Source organism: Puccinia triticina, chromosome 10A, assembly GCF_026914185.1.
Source record: "Puccinia triticina chromosome 10A, complete sequence".
NCBI lineage: Eukaryota > Fungi > Basidiomycota > Pucciniomycetes > Pucciniales > Pucciniaceae > Puccinia > Puccinia triticina.
This window is the reverse complement of record NC_070567.1, coordinates 6,237,438-6,257,662: the sequence shown is the minus strand read 5'-3', so window position 1 is coordinate 6,257,662 and position 20,225 is coordinate 6,237,438. Positions and strand designations below refer to the sequence as shown.

At 45.1% G+C, this 20,225-nt stretch overlaps 4 protein-coding genes across 4 annotated transcripts; 3 read left to right on the top strand and 1 right to left on the bottom strand.

Moving 5' to 3' along the window:
- Positions 1-698: 698 nt before the first annotated feature.
- On the top strand, positions 699-2,161 carry PtA15_10A651 (uncharacterized protein; the record flags this gene model as incomplete). Its single annotated transcript, XM_053160849.1, has 3 exons — positions 699-742; positions 814-1,065; positions 1,177-2,161. The coding sequence occupies 3 exons, from the start codon at positions 699-701 to the stop codon at positions 2,159-2,161; spliced, it is 1,281 nt and encodes a 426-aa protein (XP_053024782.1).
- Positions 2,162-4,775: 2,614 nt separating this feature from the next.
- Positions 4,776-7,492, top strand: PtA15_10A650 (uncharacterized protein; the record flags this gene model as incomplete). The annotated part of the gene is made up of 14 exons (XM_053160848.1): positions 4,776-4,935; positions 4,999-5,168; positions 5,243-5,334; positions 5,433-5,552; positions 5,622-5,676; positions 5,736-5,800; positions 5,876-5,968; positions 6,039-6,179; positions 6,263-6,350; positions 6,434-6,527; positions 6,632-6,752; positions 6,824-7,187; positions 7,271-7,318; positions 7,397-7,492. The coding sequence occupies 14 exons, from the start codon at positions 4,776-4,778 to the stop codon at positions 7,490-7,492; spliced, it is 1,707 nt and encodes a 568-aa protein (XP_053024781.1).
- Positions 7,493-8,609: 1,117 nt separating this feature from the next.
- Positions 8,610-14,061, bottom strand: PtA15_10A649 (uncharacterized protein; the record flags this gene model as incomplete). Its single annotated transcript, XM_053160846.1, has 7 exons — positions 8,610-10,006; positions 10,076-12,038; positions 12,130-12,192; positions 12,279-12,408; positions 12,513-13,062; positions 13,960-13,981; positions 14,053-14,061. 7 exons carry the CDS (start codon positions 14,059-14,061, stop codon positions 8,610-8,612), a joined length of 4,134 nt encoding a protein of 1,377 aa, XP_053024780.1.
- A 2,197-nt stretch (positions 14,062-16,258) lies between these two features.
- Positions 16,259-17,080, top strand: PtA15_10A648 (uncharacterized protein; the record flags this gene model as incomplete). Its single annotated transcript, XM_053160845.1, has 1 exon — positions 16,259-17,080. The coding sequence occupies one exon, from the start codon at positions 16,259-16,261 to the stop codon at positions 17,078-17,080; it is 822 nt and encodes a 273-aa protein (XP_053024779.1).
- Positions 17,081-20,225: the final 3,145 nt, after the last annotated feature.

Genomic DNA, 20,225 nt, shown 5'->3' with positions numbered 1-20,225 from the left:
ACCCTCCCTTCCCTGAGGAAAATCTCATACATTTGAGGTGCCTACCCTTAATGGCAAAAAAAGGCATTCATACCATTTTCATGTGTACCATTTTGTGATTTTGCCAAATAATTCATACATTTTCATGCCACCCATTTATAGGGGGTTGCCAGGGTCCTACAATTGAATTTCCTTTCTGCAACAAAATGCAACACTACATGTGTAGGATCTGCGGGTTTGCGGATCCAGGATCCACCAGGCATGATGGTTGTGCATCCTTAGTTTACATTTCTTCATGTTTTTTTTATTTTTAAACCATTAGTACAGTGTAAATGGTTTGGATTGAGGAGATGAGACCAGTGCCAAATGAAAGCTGAGGTCCAGAAGTATCTTTTGGCTCTGGGGCAGGTCCACAGGACCTGAGGGGGAGGCTGGCTGAGGGTTAATATTTTCCCTCCAGCCAATTGTGATTTCTTTCCCAGCCAAAATTTTGACATTACGCGCAAGTCCCTCCCTGCGGGAGGGGCCGCTTTGCGGCCAGCCACAGCGAGCCTCCCACCAGGGGGGACTTGTGTTAAGTTAGGCCCCCCGGCAGGCGAGGGACTTGTGCAAGGCCGGAGATTGGCTGCGCTGCCCATCCGGAGGTCTCGGCGGGGACACCTCGGGACGAGACCCCGAAATATCTGGTCAGGTCCCTACTAACTCAGAATCGGCAACAGATGATCAAGCCAGCTAAACCATGTGCCGCCTCCTTAATTTGTAGGTTAGACTCTTCATCGCGCACATTTTTGCGGCAGGATACATAGCTGAGATTCGAGAACACTTCACGACCAGACCGTCAAATTACAATCACGATAACTCGAACGATCTTCATCCACCATGCCCGCAGCGAGCAAGAACTCGAGAGTTGGAAAAGAGCTGGGAGAATCGTACCAGAGAATCGTACCAGTTCGTCGTCGTCGGGGCGGGGCCCGCTGGTCTGACTGCGGTAGCCAACTTGATCGATAATGGAATTTCTCGGATAGCGTGGATTGATAGTTCGTTCTCTGGAGGAAGGATGGGTGAGAAGTATAGGGAAATACCAAGGTTTGTACTGACAATAGATTCTATGTATAACCTAGATAGGAGACAATTGCTGTTGTAACGGCAACCCATAAACTGACTGTTGGTTGAAACTATTACCATGCCCACCTTTAGTAACACGAAAATCCAGCTGTTCCTTGATTATGTGGCCGCAAGTCCAACTCTTACCAAGCTGGTCCATGAAGCGGAAGAAAAGCCCAACGCATACACTACCTTAGAAGAGCTGGAGCGAGATCGAGGAAATCTGTTGAGTTATGCGGCAGATTTAATGATCATGTTAACCAGACGACTGGTCTCAGCTCATCGCAATGAGGTAGACACCTTCCAAGCGCGTGTACACTCTTTAGATTTCATTGATGGTGTCGGTTGGATGGTTGATGTTGAGATGATGGACCCGGTCAGCCATCAAGCCACAATTTTAAAAACTAGCAAGGTCATTTTAGCCACCGGGTCAGAACCAGTCCAACCGAAGGAGAAGGCCATACCTCCCATCGACTTGGAAGTCGCGCTCGCACCCTCCCAACTCGAAGCTGCAACGGAAGGGATTGATCTCGAAAAGGAAACAATTGCTGTTGTTGGATCTTCACATTCAGCATTCCTGGTCTTGAGGAATCTGATCGGTCTTTCGAACAGGGTGAGGGTCGTACATCTCCTCCGAAACCCCAAGATCAGATTCGCCGAGCAGAGGGATGGGTGGATTCTATATGATAACACGGGCTTGAAAGGTGTGGTAGCTGATTGGGCCAAGGATGAGTATCCAAACCTGGTCGCTGAGGGGAGGATCTTGAAGACCCAAATCGAGGCCTCAGAAGGCGCTCTTTCTCTCCATCTCACAACTCTCACCAGTTGCGCGCGAGTAATTTATGCGATCGGCTATCAGCCCACCCCGACTGCAAGAGTAACGCTCGCTGGACTTGAGCAGAGCTTGAAATTCGACCATCTGACCGGGCATTTCGAACGTCTCCCTGGCCTCTTCGGATGCGGGATCGCTTTCCCTCAACGAGTTGTCGATCCCGCTGGAAACGTCGAACGTGCAGTCGGTATCTTCAAGTTTATGAAGTTCCTCAGGGCCGTCGTCCCGCTTTGGATTCAATCTTAATGGTTTATCTCGATTCAATCGCAATGGTTTCTCTCTGTCTCTTGAGCTATGTAAATCTGTCACTTCTAAACATTTGGCTCTTGGCAGAATGTGATCACTGAATGTTTAAGCGCAGAAGAAAATGGACGAGTAGCAGTCAAAGATGAACTGGTGGTTTACCTGGAGATGGCTGGCAGTTCACCCGCCCCCACACTGTGAATAAAATGTGAAACGTCGTGAATTCACAATTTCAGAATAGTTAGCTGCTTACGGCTGGCCAACTTCGTCTTACATATAGTTTCTAGCCATCAGGGTACCTTCCAGCCCACTGCTGAGAAATGCTGCCTTAAGAAAATAGGGGGTTTCAAAATTGATCCAGGAAGCGTTCCAGGTCGGAGTTTCCAGGAAAAATGAGCGACCTGGAACGCTTCCTGCGGACCTGATCTCCTTCTTCCTATGCCCTTCCAGGACATCCAGGAAAACAGGAAATCAGGAAATTAAAAGAGGACAAAAGAGGATAAATCCCACCTTTCTTCTCAAACCCCGGACCCCCGCCTTTTTTTTCGACACCCCTACATCATCTTTCCCACCACCTCACACTAACTTCGAGCGAATTTTTGTCCACCGCCCGCCATGCTAGAAAATACCTCCCACTCAACAGTAATATCAAGCAGTCAAGACTCAACCCAGAGGAGTCCCTCCCGGTCGACAGCCATATAAGGCAGTTGGCCGGGAGCAGTACCTCCCGGTCGACAACCACATACATACAAGAGTTGACCGGGAGGAACCGGGAGGAGTCCCTCCCGGTCGACAGCCATATCAAGCAGTCATCCGGGAGGGACTGGAGCAGTAGTACAGTACCTCCCGGTTGACAGCCATATAAGGCAGTCTACCGGGAGCAGTATCTCAAGGTTGACAGCCATACAAGGCAGTCGACCAGGAGCAGTACCTCCCGGCCGACAACCACATACATACAAGAGTCGACCAGGAGGAGTCCCTCCTGGCCGACAGCCATATCAAGCAGTCATCCGGGAGGGACTTCTCCCGGTCAACTGCCTTATATGGCTGTTGACAGGGAAAGTCCCTCCCGGTCGACAGCAATTAGAGTAGTCGGAATTGATGCAGTTTGAGCTAATTTGAAACTGCTGATGAAAAAAAAAATGTACAAGAAAGTCCGATGAGGTCAGATCAACTTGTGGTTGCGTGGGGGGGAAGGAGCTGGTCCTTCGGGGACCCCAAAGGCATGGGACAAAACATGTTAAAACAGATAATCATTTCCAGGTCTTGTTCTGCTGGGTTCAAATGCAGGAAGTTCCTCTTTCTGGGGGTCTCAATGTAGAACCTCCAGGAATTATTTTTTGGCTGTGTTTTGGTTTTCCTGGAGTTTGGACCTGGAACGCTTCCTGGATCAATTTTGAAGCCCCCTAATGAAACTCGGAAAGTATGCAGGCTTCTTAACTGTTTTTACGATCAGATTAAAACACATCTCTTATTCTGAACAGGCGCGTCTTTGTATCAGTCTCACACAGGAACGCTAAAAGAGTCTGAGAGAGGACAAAACGAAGAAAAATCAATCGTTCCAGGTTCATGGGTAGCAGCGATCATTATGTAACATTGTAAATGCTGCTCCCGATTGCACATTTCGCGCATCTGTCTTCCTCAGGCGCGAGAAGGCTCCGGCTTGCTCATCACCCGTTTCTTGGGAAAGGGGTGCCAACCGCAATCGTAAAATTGACCAAGTTAGCCAAAGCAGGACAAAGCCGAGCTCCGCCTGCTGGCGAACATCAAATGTGGAATGTGCAAGAACGAGCTTTTTGGGAAACCTACTGACAAGCTTCACGCTTCAAGCGGCTCGGCTCGGCCTGCCAGGATACCGAGTCGATCGAAGTGTTGTGTTTGATCAAATACCTTAACCACAGCCTTGGGACTGGATACATCGACCATACGATAGAAACATTGCTACCACCGTAGGCAAGCAAAAACCTCCGCCCCAACTGACAGGCGAGGTCGGATACCGAGCCATCCGGCGTGCGTGGAAACGCGAACCTCAACGACGCTTTTCATGAACCCCTTGATCATCCTCCAACGAGTTCCAAGCAACTGTAGTCGGCCCGGATAACGTGAGATCCGGTGTACCTCCAGCGTCTTGTCAATCGGCGTGAATATATAAGGGCGCAGTCTGGCCTGCTCGATTCCAGATTGTTTTGCTTTTCTTTAGTGCTCTGCTTTATTTCATTCGTCATTCATACCGTACTTTCGTTGCCACAAGCCTTCTTGACTTCCAACCCGGGTTCATACAAAGCCTACCACGTGCTTACAAGCATATTACTTTCGGACACTTTTACTGGACAGTGGACTGCATTTTCCGCTATCTTTTCTAATTCAAACCATCGGGTTGAAGAACCTTTGCGCCGCAAGCTGAGATTTGATTCACCCCTTGAACAGATCTGTGACTGTAGACCACTTCGCTTCGTAAAGGCCTCGAAAAGATTGACATTTTGATCCAAACATCTTCAATTCTTTTATCGCACTTTCACTTTTTTTTACGTATCTATTTTAGCCGTAGTGAATACCCATCATACAAAAAATCCACATCAGACCTATCACACAACCCCTGTGAAATACCTAGATCAACATGGCAATCAAGATGAATAGCTTGTCAAACATTCATCAGAAATCCTGCAGATTTCAACGGATTGTTATTGCAATATTTACTCTATCAGCCATTGGTTTTACAACTCAAAGCCCAGCTCAAATGGCAACAAACACTCAAGCTCCAGTTGCTAGGCCCAAGCGTAAGTTGGCATAGCATTCAGTCAAAAATATTCGCAAGGCTGACAAGATATACTTCATTATAGCTGTATTGGGATGGAACTCTATAGGACCTCTTGGTTGTACAGGCATAACTGCTGAAAAACTTAGGTGGCAAGCAGACTTAATGGCTGAGAAGGGTTTAATAAAAGCTGGATATACAACTTTTGTCATTGAATGTGGATGGGAAGAGGATTATGGGAATTATCCATTGGTAGTATGTGACTCTAGTTTTTCACAAATGATTGGATCAAAAGCTCTGACCATTATAAAAATTCCATCAACAAAAAGTTATATGATGGTGTTATGGGGCAAGATTATCATTCTTTCCGCGACGACTTTAGAAGAAGAGGACTTGGACTGGGTTTTGGTACCTGGGGAGGGTTAGTTTTTCATTTTACTGTTTTCTCAATAAAAGTGGGTATAACAAAAAAGAGTTTAGCTTACATATTAATGATTGCCACCACTGAAAACCTTCTAGGCCACAACTATGCCCACGAACTGAAGAGGAGGCAAAGATTTATGCCAAACCTAAAACAGACCTTGACGGATATGTGTTTGCTTTGAATGAACTTGGTGCAACCTATCTATCACACAGGCCGTGAGTTCAAGGGTTTTTCTAAAAAGGATTTGTCAAGATTGATAATTCATAGCTCTATAAACGCCTCAGGTGTGACTGGGGATTTCCACAAGTATTGCAATCAGATATGGCAGTTGAATTGAATGTATGTTTCCAGTATGTTTTACAAAATTCACAGAGGGTTGATGAATTATAAAATATCAGTCGCGATATGTCCAAATGGAAAGCGCAATAAGCAATCGTGGTTATCAGAATAAAATGTTTTATGCGTAAGTTGAATTTTCAAGAATGCCTTAATACGTACACCACCTGTTCACTTAACTAACCCAGTCGGATGAAACTAGCACTGGGCAATGGGGTGCTTCTCCATCAGCCGTCAATACCAAGGCCAATAGTTGGAGAATAGCTGATGACACCTTAGATAGCTGGAACTCTTTGTAAGAAAATTGATGACTTACACATACATCCTCCGTTTTCAGCTGAATCTTTGTGTTTATTTCTCAACAGTATTAGAACATTGAACACACTTTACCCATATTCTATTGCAAACAGGGGGCCATACAATGACCTTGGATTTCTTCAACTGGGTGAAAATAGACTAACAATGGCCGAGAAGAGAACACAATTTTGCTTTTGGGCTGCAGCAAAGTGATTTTTCTTCTCTGAACATCCGTTGGCCATAGAGAACAACAGCCGCTGAGAAATTTCACACAACTTCCTAAACCTCCTAGATCGCCCCTAATTTTTTCGACTGATGTGTCCCGCCTCCATCCGGATGAAATTGAACTGCTTACAAATCCACGGGCTATTGCCGTAAATGTGAGCAACCTGAAAATTGAAACTGAAATTTCTTTACTCATGAGCAAACACATTGTTCTGATAACCTCCTGTTTTTTACACAGCAAGATGCACTGGGCCAAAGTATCACCCTAAAGCACCGGTACCCTGATATGGATATATGGAGCGGACCTCTCAGTGATGGTAGCACAGTTGCAGGTAAGAATTTATTTGGGTTCAGAAATCCTACTTGGTAGCTGCTTTTAGAAGTAGTCGACGTTTGCCTTCAAGAATAAACTGATTTTTTTTTTTTTTCATTTCAGTCATCATAAATTGGTCAGATGATAGCTCACAAAAAAACATAAATCTTGAAGATTTGGGGTTTTCATCCGCACATGTGTATGAGGTACTTAGTGGAAAGGATTTAGGAGTAGTTTCAACAACGTGAGCTCTTTTAAATCAATCACTCGTTTTTGGCTGATCATCGCCTAACTTCATGGTATGAACTTTTGCAGCTATGTTTCCACAATTGAGAAGCACGGAAGCTTGTTCCTCAAGTTCACCAAAACCAAGCCAGCTCGCCAGCGAACTTTCCAGCGCTTCCCTGTCGAAGTTGCTGAAATCACGGGTTCTGCAATTCTGAAACTAACTTCCCAAGGTGTTAAAGTAGCAGGAAACCTCAAGGCTGATGGAGAAACTGGGGTGCGCTGGAAGAACATACCTGGTTCAAGAAATGGCAATACTGTAGTCAGCTTTGATTACGTAAATGCAGATTTGGCCATCGGAAATATGGATGATACAAAATTAAACTTCAAGCGCACAGCTATCATTATAAACGAGAGTACAAAATATGATGTGGATTTTCCTATCACTGGATTGGTCAGTGTATTCCTTTTGTCATCAAAGTATACTCTTGTTGACATGGGTTTCTGCTCCTTGGGACTTCGTATGCTACACACCAGACTTGGGACAATATGATTCAAGGATTTCTCGTCTCACTTCCGCTAAAAGTGAGTGCTAAGATAAATAAGACGCATATTCTTAGATCCTTTTGATTTGATTTTCAGCTAACTGGTTTGCTTTTACAGCCTGGGTACAATACAATTCGCATTCAGGCAGAAGGTGATTGGGCCCCGGACTTTCATTGCTTATCTGTCGAGCAAAGAGCCCAGCAATACTTTTGAATCACAGCCAACTCCCCTGGTAACAATCCAATTACCATTATTGTCGCTTCATTTCTTACATTCCAACTTGTTTTTCAGTCAGCCAAGGTTGAAGTTTAGATACTCAGCATCTCCCAAATAGTTAAAGGATGTCCACAGATTTCCAAGGTCGTTCAGTCAATGCGATTCACATTCATTTATATCATGATTTAATAAAGTGACTTGGATTTGCGGTTGGGAAAGAGTCGCATTTCAATGCCCAAAGTTCCTACCCAAGCCAAACACTGCAAAAAAAACTGTGTCAACTGTGAGCAGTTGACATGCGGCAACTCTGAGGAAGCTTGTGGTGTTACACCAGCCTTACTCAAGGTTTGACTCAACCCAAGCTTCAATGCACAGTCACTGTGCACCTTGCACAGTGACTGTGCCAACAAAGGCACTTCTGCATTCATGTGGAGTTACAATGGCAGCTTGGCTTGAGTATCCTGCATGTCAACTGCAAGCAGTTGACCAAGTTATTTTTGCAGTGAAAGGGAAGGTGGAAATCCTTTGCTGGAAGAGGTGTGATGTGAGTGCCGAAGGACAATCAAAAAATGGAGAATGAGATTATGCAGAGGACGTCAGATGCTGAGCCAATTATCATAAAAAAACACTGCTCAGGATTGATCCTTGAGAGTCTTGACTCTTGGGAATCGAGTTTCCAAAATATTTGAGCAATTTGGAAGAGAATGAATGACGTCTAGAAGTACAATATTTAAGCAGGAAACAACAAATTTCCTTGATCTGGATGGTAGATATGTGAGTGAATGTAAGACCTTGATAAATAGGATATAGCATGAAGATCCAAATACAGAAAACCAAAATTACAACGAACTCAGAGCAAAAATCAATTGAACAATGATCCAGACGCGGATAGCAAAAATGATGTGTCAATAAGGTGCATTAGAATTTAAACAAGATTAATATGTTGGTTATGATTAGAAAGAAAACTTTGAGGGAAAGGAAAGTGCGAATCAATATATATTATTTTACTTTGTCTTGGCTCTGAAAAAAAAATCAATACACGCGGACAATTCCATGGAATAGTTTGAGTGGCAGGTTTGAGTCACAGAAAAAGTGGAAATCCGTTTGAGATTGATTATTGACTCGAAGATTCGATGTTGGTTAATAGGTTCGCGATGTCGATTGATCCCAACTGGGATAGAGTGATTGAGCTCAAGTTACCCTGTGGTGGGCTCGTCGGGGACCATTGCCCGCGTCGACGCGAATGTGATTCATATGGTAATGGTAGCTTTGGAGCCGGGGCTGCTTGTCGTGGAAAGCGCGACAAACTGGAAGACGAAGGTCCTCGCGAAGCCGTGTTTGAAGATTGGAATTCATTCGAGGCATCGATGGAAGATGATTCCAAGATAGAAGGTGGTGTGCCACTCTTCAGATAAGGTAAGAAAGTGTTCGAAGTAGAGCGGGGCTTGGGATCCTGAGGACCATGCATATTCGAATCGACAACCTCAATTTTCAGATCAGACGCGTTGAGTGAGCTGGACCGATTAGATTTGAGATGAATGCCATTCATGTGTCCTTTATGTTTGATGGAATTGCTGTTGGCGAGGATGTTGCGAGGAACCACGGCTGTGGCTTGGGCCTTCTTTGAGCTAAAACTCTCCGAGCGTTGAAAATTGGTGGCAGAATTGGAATGGGCCGTCAAAGATACGTTGGAGAAGCTCGGCTTGTGAGTTTTTCGCGGCGACTTGGGAACCCCTTCGTTTCTGCTTCCTGGTAACGAGGATGAGGATGACTCTGAACGCTCATGCGAAGCTGCTTGGTTATGAGCCAAACCGTAGGGTGATAGGAACGCTGTCCGGGGTGACACTGGTTCTGGCAATATAGCTGAACAGCCTCCTTCGTTGGAACCATTCTCAAAGGGTGCGTTCCAGCTATGAGACGAACCGAAACTATGAGTGGAGTTGAACCGCACTCTGCTCTGAACGAGATTAGCATGAGGAAGCTGTTGAGGGCAATGATACGGGAAATGACCCATTCGCGGTGTTGATGAGGGTGAGTCAGACACGATTCCATCTCGGGATAATTCCTGACTGTTTTTCGAATTCTTGCGAACACTAAGAAGAGGTCCAGAGCAAACCGAATCGGAATCTGTAGCTCTGGAGCTAGGCCTTGCTTGATCATGTATCGCATCAACTTTGGCTTGTAAATCTGAAATCTGCTTGACATGACGAGCACGGTCGGATTCGAGTTGCTCGATGCGGGACTGTGCGGCTTCGAGCTGGGCCTCTTTCATCGCCAGGTTGTTCATTTGAACGGTGGCTGCGGCTCGCCAATGAGCCTCACACATCCGGTCAACCTTGGAAGTATGGTCAATCAAGCCAAGTAATTCGGAGGTGAGCTGGTCGGTGTTCATGACCACTTTCAGTATAGATTCTCCAAACCGGGCACCTTTGTCACCATTTAAGGCCTGTAAGGTCATTACATTCCGATGAAGAAGCTTTTCTCTGGCGTTCAAATCAGCTATGAATTGCCCTAAAAACATAAATTCCTGCGTGAGTGGTGTATAGGATATTTCAAGAAAAGAAGAGTATGAGAACTTACGGCGCAATTTCTCGGCCTTTTGCTCAGATTTTCTTCCTTCCCGAATGAGTTCCTTGATGTCCCCGACCATAAAGCGATGGGAATCCGAATGGAAAATTTTGAGCGCTTCGGTGACGAGATTCTCAAGCTCTGACCGAGTACTTTCGCGAATCTTTTGTGCAATTGATGCCGTGAGCCACTGACTAGACTGAGGGGCTTCAGCTCGAGTGCAACTTGACAATAGGCGTTCTGCAGTGAAAGGTGAAGTTTTTTGACTATAAATGGAGTTTTTGCGGTGTTCCAGTAACTGTGCCAGAATCTCATACCGGCTGGGTCCACGATCGGACATAGAGCGTGGACGAGGTACTTTCTTGATCTCTCTTCTCGATAAGTCCAAAAGGGCATTGCTGTTGATGTTGAGATAAAAGTCATCGACGCTGAGACTACGAGAAGTGCTATCAAATCCGGATTGAAAGAGAGGAGTCGCCTTCTGCGAGATCGCTCTGAAAGCGTATTCACTCGAGTGATTGGATGGCGGAGTGCTCGATGGCGTGAAGATACGATTCATACCCCTCCATGCTTCGGCGGATGATCCATTTGATACGATGGACCTCAGTGAGCTCAAGTCACTTGACTCGTATGGGCGAATGGTAGCGTTGGATACTGGTATGGAAGATTTGCTGTAGCTTTCGATGTTCTCCTCAGCGCCCGGTAAGGCGGGGAGGCCACCACACACAAATTGCGGGATTATAATTGGTTGAGGTATGGCGATAACAGGAAGAGCGTCCGGTCGCTGAGAAGTGTCGAGATGCAACGGGAAATTGCGGATGTCGAATGATGTGGCGCGCTGGATTTGCCTGTTCTTGCCAGAGATTGTAACTTCATTTTTGCCGGGGGGACTCGAGCCCTGTGTAACTTGACACTCACGATGAGCCCTGTTCTGAATGTGAATTCCACATGTTTCATTTTCATCGCCAGATGAGGCGATTGTCTCTTCAATTGGCGAAGGGTCTAGCTGGCTCGACCACTCAGCTGTCGGAAAAGGAATAGAGCCCGGCGAAGTTCCGTGAGTGGCTGGACAAATCTCTTGCTTTTCTGTTGACTCATGAATGGGGCTCCAAGATGAATTTGGTAGAAAGCTGTTCGCAGATTGTTTAGGAGTCTCCGGGTAGCGTGAGTGATTGGTAGCGAACGAGATCTTGCTCGACGATCGGGTGCGCCTGACGTTTCGAGTGGATGATTGAATGACTGTTAGGTCGAGAGTGGCACTTTCCGAACACATGCTCGAGCGAACGCGGTGCTGGGAGGCAGTGTAATGGGTGTTGCCGACAGAGCGTGAATGCTTGGATATCAACAAGGGCATCGTTGGCCCTTTGGAGTCAGTGCTGGAGTGATGAGCATAGCCGGATAGTCGACGAGGAGCGGGTTGCAAAGGCATCACATCGGGTGCTTTATCTTTGATAACTTTGGAAGAGTTGGAGATGGAAATCACGCCACTGCGAGGGCTAGTCGAGGCAGCCAGCGCATCGAAAATATCGACGCTTAGATTTTCCTCGATGCGATTGTGATTTTTCTGCTCAAGTTGAACTTCGTGTGCCGGCTGCTTACTACGATCTGGAAGTGGCTCCTGCGCGGGCGACTTCTTGCCATGGCCATGCCATTCGAGACTCGCAAGACGACGAACGAAGTGGTTACCGCACTCAGACCTGGAGTGATTATGCCGAGAGATAGGCTTGGGGCAAACCCCGATCGGCGATGCCTCGCTACCAATCGCAATTGCAATGGTGCTCGCACGCAGCTTCGGAACTTTAATCGGAGGTGGGGCGTGATTCCTCTTGGGACTTCCGGTAACGTTGAGTAAAGCGGTGCTGCGTACCGATTCTCCTGATAGGCGTTGCGAAAAAGTGGTTGGCTTGTTGAGATTGGGAGAAGACGATGACCGACTGAGCTCATGAAACGAGTCATCTATTACTGGTCGACCAGCCTAGATTAAGTTCGAAGAAGAAGGGCTTGAACAAACGGGGCACATGATAGATTAGGGTAGAAAAAGTAGAGTAGAATATAATGTATCTTACAATGCTAAATGACCTAGGTGGATAGTTTGGATTGGCCACTATGCGCAGATCACATGGTGGCGACTAGTGAAATAGGTCATCATGATATGATGAGCAACGGTTATTCAATCACATTTGATAGAAAATTTGAGGAATCAATCATTCCATACCTGGATAGCTTCGAATTCTTCCAAGGCTGTGGAATTGTTTGGCTCTAGTTCCTGTTTTCCCGCTTTGCTCTGGAATGGTTTGAGCACAGCTGGCTTAAGAGAGCGGCTTGGGGAGGGCTCTAGCTGACTTCTGCAAGTACACAGACAGATGCATATCCATGAGTCGAATGCTAGGTGCAACTGCAAGTGGCAGAAGAAAATAATTGGGCGCAGTGATAATCAATAAGAACTTACTTCAGTGAAGGTTTGCTTTTCTCCGGGGTTTGCCTTTCCGAAGAGTTTTTGGACAAAAGACGTAAGCGTGAGGAGAAGGAGGGTTGACTGCCGTGGCTTTTGAACAAATTCATGTTGCCAGCGGAAGAACTCTCTTTGGAGGGCTTGTTCGACACTGAAGGAGGCTTGGAATTGCCTAGAAAGATTGCGGAGTTCCGCTGGCTTCGCAAAGGTGAGGATGGCTGTGAGTTTGCCTGGTGATCTAATGCAACATTCCAATGCGGAGAAATTTGATCGAGGTCAGAGTGAGTCGGAGGAGAAAGATCTGTCAGAGAGTCGTCCGATGGCCTGCGAGATCGGTACTTGGAAAAAGGCTTAAACTTCGCGGCAGTTGACGAGAACGAGGTTGTTTTGGAGAAGCTCCGGAGATTGGTAGTGGAGAGGGAGGATGTTGAGGTTGCTAGTCCGTGTGTTGGTCGAAATCCGAATGGGCGCTTCGGATTCGTTGGAGAAGACGAGCAGGCAGACGGAGGGAGGGAAGACCGAATGGAATAATGATCCAGTTCAGGCCCTGTGGGACATGGTGTTGGCTGGGGAGCTGCTGTTGGCGACGCCTTGCCAGCCGGAAATTCCAGGCAACTAGCGTCCATCATCATCATCATCATGAGGCTTAGAAAGAATGGACCCGGAAAGAGAATGGACTGGTCGAATCTGCTGGGTCGAGGGTAGTTGCAGTTGCCAGGGTAGACCGTTCGGCGCAGTAGAGTGCTCAGTTCAACTTGATTTTTTGTCCGAACACAGTCAGACGACCAAGTACCGAATAGCGACAGGGGATTGGGAGCTGATTGGGGGCCCTATTTAAATATTAGGGATGAATGTAGATGGGTAAGGGTACAAAATGCTGATTTCATTCAGTGCTGGCACCAGGGGGGGTTCTATCAGGGTATCGACCTGAAATAATAATCCAAGTCTAGAGGTTAGATGTGCTCCGGGTAACTCCAATCCACTGAGTCGGTAGACATTAACGAGGCGCCAACCGAGAAAAAGCTGGAGGTGTGCTACAACAAATTAGAAGTCAGGAACTTCGACGCGAAATTAACACGCCGACGCACTCCAGCTTAGAACTTAAAACTACCTAAATCCGCTCAGCCGAACAACTCTGAGAAAAAGCCGAGCAACATTGACAGCGGTGTGTGCCGACTCGGACAGTGAACTCGTGCCTTTTGCCACTCTTTCCCATCCACAACCAAGAAACAGATCCATAGTGCAGACATCCGCAAGTCGGCGTTGTCGGGGTGTGTGCAATATCCCATCTGTCCGCCCGTACCCTCTGCAAACCTGGTCTGCATATGTTGGGAATGTTCCCTGGTCATGCATGCATTTGATGCACGATGTTGTAAGAGGACCAGCAAAAAAACATGTATTCGCAAGGATGTGAAGCAAAATCTGAAAGCCCGAAGCTGCTGACTGGATTTCGAGTTGGCGCGTAACTAGGAACTTGTAGGAAAGAAAGTGAGCCAGTCTCTGCCAGTATGATAGTATCCCAATCTCAAACCCTTACATTCGACATTAATAGTGCATGAATGACCTCACAATTATGTAAATAGCTGGGGCAGGCCGGGGCTGCCGCTGGCGAACTGGGCGCTGCACACTGCAATGCCGCATACATACAAGACGTTGCATCTCACAAGTCATCCAGGTTGAGATCTGTTCAGATTCCGAATTTCCGATATGTATCAGAATTGAAGATCTGTCTGGTATGTCACGCAGAATGCCCGATTACATTACGTGCGGAGACGTTGTGCATGCTCATTGTTCTTTTTGACAATCAGCAGCAACAAAAAGTTACCAAAGAAACGCGTCATGAAGCTTTTTTCGCGTATGTAGCTTGTGAGAGGGGAAAAAAAAACGGAAAAAAGGCCGGCACTACACCGGACCTTCAAGCAGAAGCTAGCAGAAGTCAAGTCTGTTTAAGTTGCAACTACACGTAATTTTGACATGGTGCATATTGGCGTGTATGCACTTTTCTGTGGACACACCAATGCCCCATCATATTCTTGCAGATGAATTACTTCCGAATCCGATGATGTCTCTGGGTCCCCGAATCGACAAAAGGCCAGTGGCACAAGTAACAAGTCAGCTAGCCGTTGTTAAGAAGACTGTTCTGTGATCAGCTTGTGATCAAAGGAAACCAAAATCTCGGCTATTTATTTGACCTATTGATGTCTGCAACGGAACGGCCCCGACTCCCAAGCCATGCCAAACTCAAGAAGGAAAGGGGCTCTCCGCGCCCAGGAACTGGCACTGCGCAAGTTCGAAGCCAAGCGCCTAATTACACCTGTTCAAAATTACATCATGAGAGTGAACTTTAACAACCAATGACGATCCGATACGTCGATACGCGCATCTGTAAAAAGGATAATTGGTGGCTGCAACTTGATACCCTAGGGGAGCTACTTGATTGTCATTAGGGAAGGTGCAATTTGATTAAGATTCGGTGAGATCCAGAGCCTCCGTTACAGCGCAAGAAGCTGAAAGTCTCAAAATAGTGCTAGTTGCATACTACCAACTCAACCAACTCCCTCTTTTTGTGGAGGGAGGACACCGGTCGTCGGAATGGACCGCTAATTTACCACTCTGCAGTAGGATGAAGGTACTTCTAAGCTAAGTTAGGTCCTAATAATTTGCTGCATCCATGTAGCAGGATGAGCATCCTGATGTATGTAGTTTTCACCTATTCACTAATGGGCAGCAATAAATTGCGTAGGCAAGCGGCTAGTTATGAGGGGGTTTCACTGTAAGGGAGCCCGGGAAGAAGTTTGAGCGCTCGCGAGTATTATGAGGTGGCTCGGGGTGACTTCTTGCTGGACTTCACACAAAATTTTGAGCAAGTAGCACTGTTCACGTAAGCTAAACATCAGCAAGATTGAAATAAAGTTTATCCCATTGTGCCAGCCAATTTGGCTGGGAAAGTATGCTGATGTATATCTCTCACATGGTCATAGATTTCTTATGTGAACAGTGCTAGTACATCACCCGCGAGTAAGCAGATTTTGTACCGCAGGAAGCGGGAATTCTTATTGTGAAACAACGTTTTCATCCAATTTATCATAATTTTTTTCAATTTTTTTCCTTCTGAAACCACTTTTGCTGACGATTGAAAAACTTGTGCAAGTTTTGTGATAAAATGCAATAAAAATGGTGTCAAATTCACCAACATGAACTGGGATAATTAATGGATTCAAGCTTAATCTGAAGTGAAGTTCCTTTGAACAAAGAGATAAATGTCAGTCTGTGCACAGATCTTGGTTCTTCTTAGGATATGCAGTCAGTTGGTGAAAGGAGGTTGATATTCCACCATGATCTTTCAGGCGGAATACACCAATTCAGTTTTACAATTTTGATACTATGCATCTACAGAAAACTGTATGGATTTTTACTCACAGGTGTCCTGTTTGGAAACCCGGGTGAATCCCGGACAGTAAATTGAAAAAAACGGTCAAGAACCGTTAAGAGCGATCCAAAAGGTTTTTGTCAACACGGCCTGCTGTGTTGAGAATCCTGTCCAGTTTTTGCCCGAAGCAGTCATGAGCCAGCTGAGGGTCTGAGTTTTCCTCACCCTCAAAGTACATCACCTTGGTCAAGGAAAACAAGACAACCAATTTTTTTGGATCCCATGAGTAGTTGAATTATCACCGAGTAAGTGCTCAGGTGTCTGAATCTGGTCTACATAACCATGCAGCTCACACCTGTTGCTTTCCAAAAGCATGCCGAGCTCCAAATCGGGATCTACTGGGCACGATCCACCCAATTCTGGACCAGATGATGGTGAAGCTGGACCGTTGATTTCAAACAATGCTGCCATGGCATCTGAGCTTGCAAAACACAACGCAGAAGCAAAGCGCTTGCAAGCCAAGATTGAGTTACACTCGTTGGCAATTCAGGAGGCCCATTGCAAGATGCTAATTTCCAGCCAGTCGCTCAGCAAGGCTTATCAGAACCTTGAAAAGAATAAGAAGAAGCAGAAAGCTGCCAAATCTCGCTCTAGTCACCAGAGAAGGCCCCACCAGCCAATTAGTGGAGACGTATGTAACCTTGTGGAACACTCAATCTTTGATCAAAACAAGAAACAAACTGAGGTTGCCAAAGACTTTCAAATTTCCAACCGGCAAGTTCGTCGAATAGTCAGCAATGCACGAGAGGGGAAACCCAACGCTTCACTGAATCGCCGTGGGCCTAAGTCCAAGATCACCAGTGATATCTTGGTTTCCATTCTTCTTCACCTGGAAGAAGACCCAAAATCAACTCTTTCCGACCTCGCGAAATTAGTGAAGGATGAATTCGATGTACAAATATCCACTCCTGCGATTCACAAAACACTTAAGTCAGTCGATGTAACCTGGAAGACGGTTACACCAGTCCCTCGGAAGTGGAATGAGGCAGCCTTCCTCCAACAACGGCACAACTTTGTTCTCAGACGTGCAACTGACATTGGATGCAAGATTGTATATGTTGATGAATCTGGTTTCAACTTGGAAACTCAAGCATCTCGTGGCTATGCACTCTCAGGTAGGTTTTTCCACCTCTGAAAAAAAATTATTGCTTGCTTGAAAATGTAGGTCAAGCTGCCCGGATCAAGACTAACACTCGCGGTAGCATGTTTTGATATGTAATGTAGGTCAAGCTGCCCAGATCAAGACTAACGCTCGCGGTAGCATGATCAATCTGGTGGGTGTAATGTCAACTAGCGGCTTTCTGTACTACGAATTGTTGAATGAAGATGGCAAAAAAAAGCAAGGGACAACGGCAAACGACATTTGTAATTTCCTACTCAGACCAACAGTGGGCCGCTACGCTAAACTACGCTATTTTAACCCTAAAGTTTAGCGTAGCGGCAAAAAGCGCCAACCTTTTTTGAATAGCGTTAGCGCGCTGTTAGCGCCGCTACGCTTCGCTAATTTTCAGCGGCGCTAACAGCATACCAATTTTTGTTTAGCGTTAGCGCTGTGCTACAGCCGCTACGCTACGCTACGCTACGCTACGCTACGCTACGTTGCGCTAAGGCGCTTTTAGCGGAAAAAAGGCACTTTTTTGCCGCGAAAAACGCTTTAGCGCAGCATAGCGCGCGCTCTTTTGCGCCTTGCGTGCTTAGCGTTAGCGCAATTGCGCGCATCTGCGCTACCGCTACGCTAAAAGCTAAAATAGCTTTGCATCCTTTGCGCGTAGCATTAGCGCAGATGCGCGCAATTGCGCTAACGCTACGCTAAAAAATAGTGCATTTGCGCTGCGCTACGCTACGCTAACAGCTATGTTAGCGTAGCTGACCCACTGTTGCTCAGACTGCAAGACCACTGCGCATCTGGGACGCTTGTAATAATGGACAACGCTAGGATTCATGGTGGTGAGGACTTTCAACGGGTTGCCAATCTTCTCAAAGAAAGCAAAAAAAAAAATCGAAATTGAATCCTTACCAAAATACTCGCCAATGCTCAACCCAATTGAACTTACTTTCAACATTATCAAGACTCATGTCAAACACAAAGATATCTGATCCCGCCATGAGCTTGCAGCAGCAATTCGTGAAGCTGTCAATGAAAAAATGACCTCTGAAATCTGTCAAAATTGCTTTTTTCACTGCCAGAAATTCTATAAGGTATGTAGTGAGATGCAACCTATGGATGGGAACATCATAAAAGACCGAGAAAATTATTTCCAAGCATTGTAGATTATTAGTTTTTGTTTTTAAATGTGCTTCAGCATGTACCCAAAAAGTGCAAAAGACAGCTATGCATAGCCTTTACACCATTTAACAATTTTTTTAGATAGCTTACCTTGACCATGACAAGTATTAACTAATGTTAAAAAAATAATTTCAAAAATAAACCTTCCTGAAAATGTGGACAAGTTCTGGTTAATTTGAGGACAAAAAAAATCAAGATCAGGACAAGAGTTTTTGAAAGAGAGACCAACTTTTTTGAATCATGGGACAGAAATAATACAAAACAGGTCAAGAATAGTAAAAGAGAGGAATTCAATATTGAAAATGTGGACATGAATTTGGAATAACCAGACAGCTGAAATGATAATATAGGACAGTTTTCTGTAGATGCATAGTACAGAAGGCCCACAGAATGTTTCTTTCTTGTGGCTTTTGCCAGTGGCTGGTGAGAAGCACCCGGGCCCCATGGTGATTCTTCCTAGCCTAAGGGCCCCATGGGCCATAGGGCACAAAAAATCAATTTTCCCAAATTTATCTTGCTCAAAAATTAATTTGTTTTCATGTCCTTTTGTATGCTACACACATGTCAACAGGTTTCCCACATTTCACTCCCCTTTCACATTGTTACATAGTGACCCGGGGACAGCAGACGTGGAAGGATTTCTTTTCCTCATCCTTCCATCACCATCATCCACTCACCAACCGTGTGTCTGTTGTTTCCAGACCAGTCTAGCTTATCATGAATACCTCCAAAGTTGTTCCCTGGAGTACAAATTCTGATGGGTTATCCAGAATTGGTTTGTGGCCAGCCACAGCAACCTCCCACCATAGGTCCCCCCTGATGTTCATTTTTTGGCCAAACATGACTCTGAGCCTGTGTCTCTAAAGTTACAACAGGGCACAAGAAGAAAAGGGGGATTCTGAATAACCTCATAACTATAGCATCACATTCACTCTTGATTTCCATCCAATAAACAAAGCACAATACATGAGGAAAGAGAAGGAAAAAACAGACAAAACAAATAAATGTGAATATTGTTGGATTGGATTTTACTAGCCTACCTTTCTGATACCCCAGTTGAGAATAATGAAGATTGCACGGCTAATACCGGGCAATACTGGGCTTGTGTTGACCTCTGTTCCAATAATTTTTATTGGATTGCCCCTCCAATCCAATACACAAAGTTTATGAAATTGTGTATTCAGTGAGTGATCCAATCCACATGTCACCAATTAAATCTGCATATTGGAACAGTTGCAGTGTTGTACACAGGGTCCACATTGATTTGATAATCCTGAACATCATCAAAACTTTCCTAAATCCTGAACTTGCTTTGAGAAAAGTTCTTGGAATTTTGAATGAAAATAACAACCCAATTAAGAGCCAAGGGCTCATATTCCTCTTTAATCACATTGGAAAATGTCAATGATTTTGAATAAATTTTAAGCATCACACCAGTCACCAGTGTCCATTAATATAGATCTTTCTCAACTTTATATTTTCTTTGCTTGAGGAAATTACTAAACTCACTATCCTTTATTTTCAAAAATATTTGTACATCTTTTTTTCTCAAGTTTGCCCATGGCTGATTGTGTCTCATTTTTTTTATTCTCTATGTTTCAAAACAACAACTTCTTCACATTCTATTGATTTTCTTCCATTCAGCTGCTGATGATTTTGCTTTTGAATTTTAGAATCTCATGGGATTGTGGTATTCAAAATTGCATAAGATTTTTTTACATAAAATCATAAACTGCAATTTTGGCTGGGAGATTTCACTTTAAGTTTTATGCACGCTGACATCTCCCAGCCAAAATTGGCTTTATGATTTTATGTAAACAGGCAATTTTGAATACCATAGATGGCAGGAAGGGGAAGAACCATGAAAAACTGGAAGGAGTAGCAATGATGAAATCATTGTGATACATACATGTAATTAGGGTGTTCAAAGTTGGTTTGCATAATTTTGTGCATGCATAAATCATAAAATCATAAAAATATTTTGGTGAGGAAA